We start from the raw sequence: 12,366 nt of genomic DNA, 5'->3' as shown, positions 1-12,366 counted from the left end.
CATATTTGTTTTAGCTAAATCTCTCCTAATCAAACAATCTTTAGAAAACATCACATTGACCCGGCCAGCGTTTAAACGACAATAATAGGATGCATTACACCTAGAAAGATTGAATTTTTTAACAATCCCAATGCAAATGAAAACCACACACTAACCTCACTTTAAACTGTCCCTTCCAGCTGAATTTAACTAAATGGACCTGTTCACCTGCAAGTTTCATGGCTTGTGTATGGAGAGGGTGAGCAGGTATTTTTTGTAGACAGCTTCATTTAACACATTGAAAATATCTTCTTTTTTTTTAATGCCCAAGATTTACATGAACTTTGTTGGCTAAGGAGTTATTTATTTACTTTAACAAACAAAGGACATGCCTCAGCGTCTTCGGTCAAGCCTTAAAGTCGCTTCTACACCATTGCTATGCTAAAATGAAAATGTAAAAAACTTTTATACTCTTTCAAAGTCAAGATAAAGATTTATCCATAAATTCATGTAGTTTGACACGAAACAAACCAGAATCAGAGAGCTGATCAAGCCAGAATTCTACAGCACTACCAACAGTAGTGCATCCTAATGATTGTTTTTTCTGAATTGGGCAGCCATTCAACCTGACACTGATGTTTCTTTGCCACCAAACGTCTAATTTAACTAAATAATGCGACTTGATTAATAGTTCGACTCAGACTCCAACATCTGTGACTCCTCCATATTCATCCTCTACAGGAAACACCAACATTTGACTAAAGATCTGAGTTGACAAAACTTCCTTCCTGGGCAGCTGAAGTTTAGTCTTTGATCCAAGCAGATGCAGCAGAATCTCATCTCGGTCAGATGGTTTTTTTTTAGCGTTTTACTTTTTGAGAGACTTACAAACATCAGGGTCTTCATCTGAGCCATCTGGGCAGTCCTTCTCACGATCACAGCGCCAGCCTTTGGAGATACACGTCACTCCATCCTTACACACAAACTGCTTTGGGCTGCAGCTCCTCGAGGCTGAAAGAGGCAAAGCAACAAGAGAAAATGAAGGAAAAAATTGAACAAAAAGCAAACCCTTTTGTGTCAAGGATCTTTATCCCATAGATCTCATTAGAAAGCTTTGTCTCTTGTATTCAGCATCAGTAGTGGCCCTCAAAGGCCTTAATGAGGTTCTGGAAAGCTGCCGTTTGATGGAAGAGACAAAAAAAAGACCAAAGATTTACAAGAGTCTCTTGTCTTGTATAGAAAACCTTTTTCCTTTAAAATAAATGTCAAAAAAAGAAAATGTGTTACAAAAAAATAGAAAATAAAAGAAAGGCTTTCAGAAAAAGCTGTATCTAACAGGGACATTAAGAGTGAGTAGCAGTAAGTAGGACAGCTTTCCCTGGCTGATGCCAGAGATGCAGCTTCAAAAAAGCTTCCTGTTTAGATGTTATGTCCTCTATTTCTCCTTCAAACAAATCTTTGGAATGAGCAAATGAACATAAACACAACAAGCTGAGCTTAAAACACCTTAAAAGGCTCTTGTTTTAGGGGTTATCTACTTTCTATTGACCCTGATTTGTAAATATTTTATAACTAAACTTCAAAAGCCAACAGGGACGTCAAAGTTTGATTCAGACCTTCTGTAACGGCTGAAATGATGATATGAGCAAGCAATTTAGATGAACAAACAGCAAATCTGTGTCAGCTGTGAAAAGAGAATTTAACCTGCTAAAAAAATCATATTTATTGAAAACATCCACATCCAGTAACTGGCTTAAGTGAGATGCATCTGGAAGTGGTCCAAGGCTGGGAAGCTTCATAGAAGACTGGAGGGTCATCAAGTCAAATGGTTTCTGTCATGAAACCTGGCTTCTGTGTTTAGCTGTTTTTGTGGTGGGGAGGTGGGATTTTGCCCCAGCAGCGGGGAAGAGAAGAGCGTGGATTCAGTGAACTGAGCCAGGTGTGAAAAGATTAGCTGTGTCCGTTGTTCAATAAATCTTTGTATTCACAGTAGTGTGTAGAAGGATACCGGGCCCTCCTGCTATCCCAGACTGAATCCACACAAAGTAGTAAAACGTGGAAATATTTGCAAATGATGTTTTTTTCATTAATTCAAACTGAAACCTTTTGCAGAACAGGAATGACAGACAGTGTCAAAAGTACAAATTGCTCAAAAGTTTAATGATAGGGGATAAAAAGCTCTATGTTTTATGCTGACCTCTGGGGTTTTAATAGAGAAGCTACATTTTTACTTTCAGGTTACCTGAAAATGCAGTTAAAGCCAAAACAGTTCACAGAGTGACCACTAGAGGCTTCTCACACAGGCAAGACATTTAATTCTGTCCATTCCAATCTAAAAAAAAATTCAACATTACTACTAAAATACTTAATTATTCCATTTCAAATCACATTTGATTTTTTATTGGGATTTGAAAAAACATTTTCTTTATTTTCTTTGTGTCAGATATACCTTGTCTTGAAGCTGAATCATTTCAGAACTTAAAATCTTCTGTCTTGAAACCTTTCCCTATTATTCAAGCTCATTCGTCAGGCTGAGTAGTGAAATGTTTCAAGAAGGAAGATTTTAGGTCCAGATGCCATGACTCAACTTCAAGACAACGTCACCAGATTAAATGGTGCCCAAACCAGGCGTCGAGGGCCGGCTTCCTGCTAGTTTTCCAGAAACCCTGCCTTATGCTGCTGAGTCAGGTGTATTTAGCCATAAAGGAGCTTCAAATGCAGGATGGTTTGGAAACATGTAGGACACCGGCCCTCGAGGCCTGGACAGCATGACAGCATCCGTATCGTGACAAAATGCCGACTGCATCGGTTTGATTTTGCTGGAGCAGGAAGCAAGCCATTTTCTGTGAGAGACATCACAGTCACTTGGTCCAGTTCTTTGCTGCTCCTCCAACAACGGCAACTGTGGTTTCAATGATGATTATTATTCTATACAGTCTAAAGTTCATTTTTGCTTCCAACCTTTTGTTTTTAACATCACTTCACATCTTTATAATTCAAATTATTTAAAAAGACAGTCAACATTTCTTATTTTTTTCATTAACTCCACATACCTGGGTCACCATTTAACTTCCAAAAAAATATTTTAGGGAATGAACATTGAGCATCAACAGCAAGACTCACTGCTGTAGTGAAGGGAATCTTAAAACAGCTCAACCTCAGTTACATCAATTCAACATGACATATTGTTGCCCATTCACATGTCCACTCATCTTCCCCTTCATTCTGCTGGGACCCACAAATGTTTCTGCATGAAGAGGAGTCCCTTCCTTCCTCTCATAAGTAACATTTTTTAAATATTCATGACAAGCAGCCACACTCGTGTTACAGTTTTTCCACGCCGCTTTTCCATCCCTTTCTTTTATTTTTTTCTAAAGCATCAACATTAGGTGGACCAGACAACAATTTTTGCAGGAAATTGTTGATTTAGATGCAGGCAAACACCATATTTTTCCTTAATGTCTCTGACCAAACCTAAAAACTTAAGGTGCGGAGGGAGGTCAAAAGGTTAGCACAGAGGAAGTGGAGCATATCTGGGACATGTAAAGAGAAGCAATGGATCTAAAAAGAAAGGGCATGATATACTTACCTTTTAGGACTACAAAACATGAAGCATTTTACACAATGTTAAATAGAAAGAAATAAGAAAAAATAGCAGAGATAGAGATCCTGTTGTGTTTAATTTTTTAAGGGCTAACCCTGGAATTCCGCCCTTTTTCCAAGCCCTCCGCCATGAGCGTGTTCCGTGTCGTGCTGCAGAGGAGAAGTGCTTTTCTTCACGTGGTTGTGCTCTGATGCGTAGATGTTTACATGTAAATGTAAGTAACAACTTTTTGTTTTAGCACAGCCTTTTTAAAGATATAAAAACCGATGTTATGTATTTTCCAAGCGCTAGCAGTTCTGCACTACGTAGTTGAGCCGTGACTATTGATGATGTCATGGAGTGGCAGTAATGTCCGAATTCGAATGCACTATTTTTCCTTAACTCTCAGTTTGAAGGGCTAAATGTATAGCGGGAAGCCATAGGGGTAGGGGAAAAGTTCAGCTGATTTTAACATTAATTATTCTACGATGCAATTATGTTTAGCCAATGAAGGCAAAAATAATTAGGCCATTTTCTGTATTCTCAATGAGATTTTCCTGTAAACCTATATGATTTCTTACTTAAAGTTCCACCTTTGTTCAGTTTAAGTTATTTACTATTTACGTGGACTTTTTTTTCCTTAGTTGTAGAATAGTCAAATTAAACCAAATCCATTTTTTTGTGCTTAATTGAGAATCATGACCTGTCTTTGCTGCTTTTTGCAGACCCTTCTGATATGCTCCCCACAGATTCTATCATACTTTAATCTGAGGGCAATAAACTGTTTTTTTTTTTTTTTTTTTTTTTTAAAGTAAATTTTATGTTGATTATTTCTATGATGTATTGTGATTTTAATGCATTTTTCTGTTTTGTGAAGCACCTTGAATTACTTTGTGTATGAATTGTGCTATACAAATAAACTTGCCTTGCCTTCAGAGTCTTTTAAGCTGCTGAGGTTCTGCTGCCACATGGGTTAGTGACTGATCTGCAAAACTGTTTATATGTGGCAAATAACCTTCCACTTAGAAAAAAAGCATTCAAAAAGTGGGGATTGAACTACCGCTCGGTTGGGGAAGGGCGTGCAGATCTGTGAAAGCACTGAGCTGGCCTGGAATATTGAGATGGGAAGGAGGAATGTCACACATGCTCTCAATAAGCTTCTTGTACTTTCATCATATTTGAGAATGTGCTGAAACGATTTGGGCCACAGCCACTTAGGCCAGAATACAAATCCTTTGCCATCTGCACCAAACCTTCGTCCTTCAGGATGAGCTCAGAGCCAGAGTTTTCTCCTAAGGCAAACACAAGTCTAACCCCCAGCCGCTGCATCATTTCCTCCAACACCCACAGTAAAGCTATAAATAAGCAGGAGGCCTGCCCTCAGAGATCAACCGGGTACTACAGACTCTCGTCACACACAAGTTGAGTGTCTGAGGCCAGACTCCAAATAAAAAGCTCAAGCTTGCAGAGAAAGAAGTTGGTGGTGTTTCTGAAAGCTTACAGAAACTTTCTCTAAACTGAGCCGTTTCCACTGTGTGTCCATGAGCTGAAATTGCCCACCTGTGTTCAATTTATTGACTGAAAAATGGACTTTCCTCCACAGTAATGCTGCCATTACACTGGGACCAAGAATCCACCGGCATCTGCAGCTAAATTACAATAAAGCTCATCAAAATGCAACAGTTTGTGTAGAAATACTAATAAAAATACTTCCTGCCAACTGCTTTCCTGGAAATGAATGAAAATGATTATGCAGATTGAAAGCCATCAGCACAAATGATTGCAATTATCTTTTTTTTTTTTTTTTTTTTTTTTTTTTTTTTTTTTTTTTAACTTGTCCTGTCCAACAGCTAGGCAAACAGATGAGAGCTGAGGGCCTCTTGTGTTGGACATATTTTATTCTAACAAGAGGGGTTATTCATCTTCAGACAAACCAAAGGTATGTCTGAATAAACCCCTTTTGTAATTGAGGCCAAACTTTATTAATTTCAATCATGTTTGAAAATCTTTGGTGTTGGACCGGACGGAAAAGGAAAGAGGGGAACAAGAGAGAGGGGGGGGTAGGAGGGTGATAATAGGAGGGGAAGGGGGGTAAGACCATGAAGCAGCATAGAGCAGACAGGTTTACTGGTTGTTTATCGTTACGGTACGGTTCAAATGTAGTACAAAAAGGGCGGGGCCTGTTCACACACACTCAAATATTATCAACACACCTGCTAGCCGCAGAAATGTCCACATGTCAACATGCACACAAAACAGATAGTGTTCACGAACGCATACCTATGCCTTTAAACCAACTAGTGTGAAATCTTTCATTCATTCAATCATGCAAACTATTAGTGCAAAGGTGAGCTAACACCTGTGCTCAGGTGAGTGTTTATGTTCTTCTAAAATGGATGGTGGAATGTGAAAAGAAGGAGGAGGAGCGCCCAGCCACCCCCACACCCATACCCCCGCCGCAGCAGCAGCGGCAGCCGGAATTCCCCCAGCGCCACCGGGAACAGGCAGGGAACAACCGCCCCCCGGGCGACCAAGACCGCCACCCAGGCCAGGGCCAGCAGGACCGCCGCGAGGCCCCCAGAGCCAGAGAGCAGGGAGGCGCAGAGGGAAAGAGAGCGCCGCCCCAGCCCAGCCAGGAAAGCAGCCCCCCGCCGCGCCGGAAGAGCCCAACGCAGGGCCCCACCGGAGAGGGACGCCCACAGCCCCAGACGAGCACCCCACCACCACCCAGGAGTTCCGGGCATCCCCCCGCCCCGACCCCAGGTACGAGCCAGGACCCCCCAAGGGAGACCCGCTCCGCACTCCAGGCAGCCACCCACCCGGCCCACGGTTGGTCCAGGTAGGAGCAAGGCAGGGGCCCGCCGCCCCCGCCCAGGAGGGGGGAACCCCGGGGAAAAAAGGGCGGCCCATAAGGGATGTTATAAATATGGCCCGACCAGGCTCGGCCATGTTGGAAGTTTGGCGGGGCCCAGCGCCCAGGGGCAAGGACCAGGACCCACCCCCCAGGGACACGAACACCCCCGGCTCAGGTGTAATATGAACCCCCCCACCGCGCGGAGAGAGCACCGCCGGGCCCAGGGAGCCGGCGCCCAAGGGACACGGCCGCCATCGCCAAGAGGCCCGCACCCCCCACCAGGGACGGGGTAGGGGACAGATGGACCCAGGTCCCACCTTCCTTGTAAAATGTGTGTGCGTGTATGGGTGTTTGAGAGGGTGTTTGTGTGCATGTGTGTGTGTTTATGTTTGAATGTATATATTGAAGGGGGAGGGGTGTGTGTACTAAGGGGGGTGCAGTTAAAATTGGCGAGTAGGGCACTAAGGGGACATCTCCTGATTACTCACAGTGATGTCCCCTCACCCTCCACACCAAGGGGCCCTAAATGTCTAAGGTGCGGTTAAAATTGGCGGGTAGGGTGCCAGGAGGACATCTGCTGCTTGCTTGCAGTGATGTCCAAGCACCCCCCCTACCAAGGACCCTACGTGTCTAAGGTGCAAATAAAACCGAAAGAGGGGGGGCCCACTCCATACGGCAACCATAGGAGGGGGGCCACTCCCAAGTAGCCCCCCCCCAAGGCGCATCGCAGGCTAAACCCCCCACCCCCTCACCCTAATATGAGGTTATATAAGGAAGGGGGTAAGTTGGGGACAGCTGGTAGACTGTCCCCCGGTGGTCAAACAGCCGTCCCCCAGCCCACCCCCAGCAAAGGGGCCAGGGCCACCCAGCCCAGGGGCCCACCCCCGGAGGCGCCGACACCCCAGGCCCGGCACCACCCACCCCACACAGAGAGAGAGGAGCCAGAAAGCGTCGCCCCCCCCCGGAGCAAGCCCAGGCCCCCACCCCCAGACGCCGGCCCTAGAAGAGCTCTGGTCAGGCCTCGACGGGACCGAGGAGGCCAACCGGCCGAGGCAACCACTGATTGCCTCAGCGGAGACCCCGACCCGCTAGCCCCCCCGACCCGTACTAATAATGGGCCCCCCCTCCCCCCCAGAACGCCCCCCCACAGGACAGGGCCGACAAGCCCCCCACCCCACCCCACCCCAGACCCCGCAGCCGAAGCGGGTGATACCCAGAGCGACCGGGGGCCCCGAGAGGGTTGTCCCGTCCCGCCCCAGAGCCAGGGAAGGGCCGATCCCAGCCCCAGGTGCAGATGGGCAGCCCATCCGGCGCCGCTGGGCCCCCCCCACCCGAGCAGGGCCCCCCGCCAACCCCCCCCAGCACAGGCAAAGGGACCACCCCCCCAAGCCAAGCCAGACCACCACCCCACCCCCCCACCACGCACCCCCACACCCAAGCCCAGAGGACCACGCAGCGCCCCAGCCCGCCCCACCCAGGCACCGGACCCGACCCCCCGACCAACGGAGCCCCCCACCGCCCAATTATCTTTGATGGCAGCAGGGGGTTTGGTTGATAGCACTGGTCTAGACAACCTATCTCATCTCAAGGCATAAGAATATGGCAATTATGTCAAAGTGTGATATCTCTGAGACATATTCATGCGATTCTTCAAGCACATCCTGTGTCTAGCTTGATAACTCAGAACTACAGTTCATGGAGGGATTAAGTTTTCAACCTTTCTTTTTTTTGGTTGAAAGGGCAAACATCTTTGAAACAAAGAAATTAGCATGAAACTGCTCATCTAAAGCTATGTTTAAAGAAAAAATGGTCCAGATTATGTAAACTTGTTCTATTGCCAGCATTTGAATGACGCATGTTTTTCACATTTGGTTTCTCCAGCTTCAAACACAGATCAACTCAATCAAGTAAAGTTTTTTTTTTGTTAAAAGTTTTAAAAAACAGTTGTCCGCTTCATTCTGAAATGACAAACTTAAACTTTAAAGGAATTGCTTTCAATTATTGATGCATTGGTCATTTGTCAGATATTAACATGACCACAAAAGTCAGATGTGTGCAATTATCATTTTTAAGGCATTTTCGTGCAATTCAGAAATAAGTTTTAAAAATTTTACGTACTTTATTGCATATTTTGATTTATTTTGAAGTTTGTGTGCACAGAAAGACTTTTCTGTTTGGTCCCATTTTGACAAAGTATGGCTACCGTCACAAAGAGCTTTTATTTCCACAAAGTAACAGACAAGCTTCATTTTTACTCCATGAAGCAAAGAGGATGCTTGGTTTTTATCTGTTCTTAATTCTATTTTTTTCCTTTCACCTCATGACTACATTTAACTGACATGTTTAATCTCCTTTGACATTCTTAGATGACACACACGTTAAGCCTGCGCATTCATTTGAAAAACGTTTACACGCATGCTAAAAAAATCTCATAGCAGCTTGAAGTATTTAACGAATCAAATAGAACCCTTATGCTGACCAATCGGATGGACCCCTTCTTGCTACTGACCAATCGAATGAAGTCCTTTTATGGTAGATGCCTGCCTCCTATGCACACATGGGTCATTTGGAGAATAATTTAAGTTATGTTGACTTTTAATACTAATAATAATAATAACAGATTGGATTTTTCCATGCTTTTCCAGATGCTCAAAGCGCTTCCAATTTATGTCCATTATTCACTCACTCCTCATTCATAGGTGGTGATGATACTGATGCAGACTGACAGAGGCGTGGCTGCCAGCACGCGCCTATGGCCCCTCTGACCATCACCGGGACATTCAGACGCATTCACACGTCAGTGGAGCCACACTGGAGGCAGGGAGGTGCCGATCCTTCAATCATTGGCCGACCTGCTCAACCACCTGAGCCACTGTGGTCCTTTTATTTCAATAAAACAGTTGCAGTGAAATGGAAATGATGTATTCGTTGTTTTGCTATTTCGCTAACACTTATATCACACATGGCAAGTTTTCCTCATATAGTGCAGCCCTAATGCACATGCAGAAATCCAAAATCTAAGTGTGTTAACCAGGTTTCTTAGAAACCATGTTTTTGGACACTGAAAGTGTCCAAGTATGGGTATAGTGCCCAAACAGTATTAACACCCTTGCAAAGCGAGTTATTAGCTTAAAATTGATGTTGCATCATAAAAGCTTAAAGTTCTCAATGATGAAGTTAATAGGACCAGTGGAAAACGGTGGTTTGGATGTGTTGCTCCTTGACAAACTGCACTACATTTAGAAGCACAAATATCAACAGTATAACCTTAACAGTGAAAATCCTCTTTACCCATCAGCACTTACACTAATAACCTTTAATGCTGATAAAAAGAAAATTTGTAGAAACAAATGTGTGTAAGTCAGCCCTTAACGGACTCTTGTCTCTCAAAGTAGCATAAAATGAGTAAAACTGTGACTTGTATCTGTGAGAGAGACAAAAAAAACCTAAAAATGAAAAACAAAATTGCTGCATAATCATTATATTTATGTACATAATTCTTTTACAGGAAAGAGCTGCTTGGCTTTAAACAAACAAACTGAATAAGCTCAGGCTACATTTATGCAGTCCACCATTGTGGAGGTTTTATCCAAACTCCAAAGTGTTATGAAGCTGCAGGCTGCATGAAGCCCCAGTGAAGCAAAGCAAAGTTATTTAAAACACAGTGAATGTTTAAACACCTAATGGGAAAAAAATACCTAGTTTAGTCTACTGAAGATAGCGTGTACTTGCTAAAATAAAACACTTCAGCAGTTTCTCAAGGGAAGAGCACAGCGCAGAGATCCCAAATTCTTTTTCACTGCAACACGGGATAAATCTCCATCCCGCTTTTAAATATTTCAAGGAAAAAAGTTACAGCCAGATATAAAGCTTTAACTTTTCTTCCTGAAAGAGAGACAGAGGATGGCTCCAGGCTGAATATTTCTGACAGAGTGATGCATCTGACATCCGTTAGGGGATTAATGAAGCAAAAAATGAGCAAATATTCACATTTTAAGCAGTAAAAAAAAGGTTTGACGATCTGTCAAGTAACAAAAATGTTGGACAACTGGTTTGTTTTGAAGCATCGCACAAACTTTTCTTCCAGGTTTACAGCTGAGGCCTAAACGTTTTGGGATTTAGCAAGAGGGGACAAAGAAAAGGAGAAAAGAGGATTTTCCTGCATTGTTTCCACTTTTCATGCTACAAAACAGAAAGAAAGGTCTTTACTGAAACCTTTAAGGTACGACTTTGACAGCAGAAAACCTCTGACATGAGTTAAAGGTTTTCTTTGATGGTAGCACACTGATTGTTTTAGTTTACCTTCTGAATAAAAAACACATTTATTCCAGCTCCAAGTAGAGCTTTTGTTATGTGCAGAATCCTGCAGGACAGCAGTGCAGCCTGCATCTGTTTGGGTCTGATCTGCCCAAAAGGGCAGAACCTATTAGTTGAAGCACAGTAATCAAAAGTGAGCCTAATGAAGCACTATTCGGATGTCTGGCTGAGATTCCGCCACGTCTCAAGTTCACAGTGGTAATTAACCATGTCAGCTATTTGTACTAGCCTCTGTGTTCAGACGCAGGAAAGCAGCACTTCTTCAACAAGAAGACTTCAACACAAAACTGGGCTCTTTAACAGAAGGCAGATGAAGGAGGAGGTGTGATCAATGATTATCAACTTAGTTCACTTAGACAAATCCCTTTGCTGAATCCCTATCAGAGCGCACGCTGCACGCAGAGCCAGCAGAGAGAGAAAACGACAATTAAGCCTTCTTAGTATGCAGCAGAGGGAAACATATTAGAGCAGATTATGTGAAATTCTTCACTGCCTTTTCATAAAACCAGTACAAATACCAAATCTCAGAGGAACGCCGGAGCAGACAGCTGCAGTCTCCAGAAATTCCCGATTTATGATCGATCTGAACATGAAAAAACTTTTTTATATTTATAACACAGGACAGCTGCTGTTAGCTTACCTTACTGCCTACAATTCTAAAACCTTTTTATTTTCTTAGCATCTAAAGGTGTTTTGCAAAAAAAAAAATGTATTTGAAGATATAAAACCTTTACTGCACATGGCTGTTTTTGTCTTTGTGTCCTAATCTCTAAAGAAAAAAGGGTATTTTGAAATGCTAAGATGAGCTTTTAAGGCTTTCTTAATGTAAAAAGAAATGCTGTTGCATGAGGTTATTGTACATTTAAAATAAAATTGCAAGTAAATATAAAAAGAGCTTAAAAACTAGGTTACTTCTGCAGAAACTCGAGATAATCTCCTCATTACCTAATCGGTTAAGATGCTAAGAGTGCAAGTAGGAGGCTTTGCTGCCAGAAAACCAAATATTCTTGTCAGGAATGGTGTCAGTACTTTTGTTATCTAACATAACCATATTTGTCTTTGAGAAATTTGCAATCCTTTAAACATGAAGTTTGAAAAACCTCAAACTGTCTGCATGGCATGCAGATGAAGAAAAGTTGTGGAGTGACGCCTTTCTGCTTCTCAGAGCCACAACTGTCGTGGTGGAGTCGGGCCTCATCTGAGTTTGAGAATGAAAGCTTTTTGCTTTGGGCTATGTGAGGTCATTTTAGGATCACTGGATGATTTACATCAACAAACCGACGAGATTACAAAAACCTTCTTAAACCTGCAGAGACTGAGAATGTGCCAAGTCAAGAATAGAATCTCTGATATGAATGGAAAATTACTCATTTGTGCAGCATTTCTACCTGCTATTAATGAACATTTGACCTGTAACATTTCTGCAAGTACTTGGAGACCTGTACGCCTTTCAGGTTAATGTATTTACCAATAAAATGATGTAAGGATTCACATTAACGGGATTTCAAAAAAACATGTTTATTCCTTTGGCCTGACTAAAGAACAAAATCACCTTAAGTGTTTTGGAGTTCAGATCTAAAGCTGCTTGCACTTCGCAACACCTTTATTAAACACAATGTCACATGATTAGTTG

General features: G+C 43.0%; 1 protein-coding gene across 14 annotated transcripts in view; it reads right to left on the bottom strand.

The window, feature by feature from the left end:
* The window catches only part of lrp1aa (low density lipoprotein receptor-related protein 1Aa), a 118,222-nt gene that overhangs the window by 98,625 nt on the left and 7,231 nt on the right, over positions 1-12,366 (bottom strand). For all 14 annotated transcript variants that reach the window (XM_078947667.1, XM_078947672.1, XM_078947671.1 and 11 more), the window contains exon 2: positions 868-990. In XM_078947667.1, the coding sequence (XP_078803793.1) occupies positions 868-990 (123 nt within the window). The remainder of the gene's footprint in view (positions 1-867; positions 991-12,366) is intronic.

The sequence above is a fragment of the Oryzias latipes genome, chromosome 5, assembly GCF_053564925.1.
Source record: "Oryzias latipes strain Hd-rR chromosome 5, Olatipes_Hd-rR_3.1".
NCBI classification, from domain to species: Eukaryota; Metazoa; Chordata; class Actinopteri; order Beloniformes; family Adrianichthyidae; genus Oryzias; species Oryzias latipes.
Note: the sequence above shows the minus strand (reverse complement) of the source record. Positions and strands in the feature narration are given on the sequence as shown.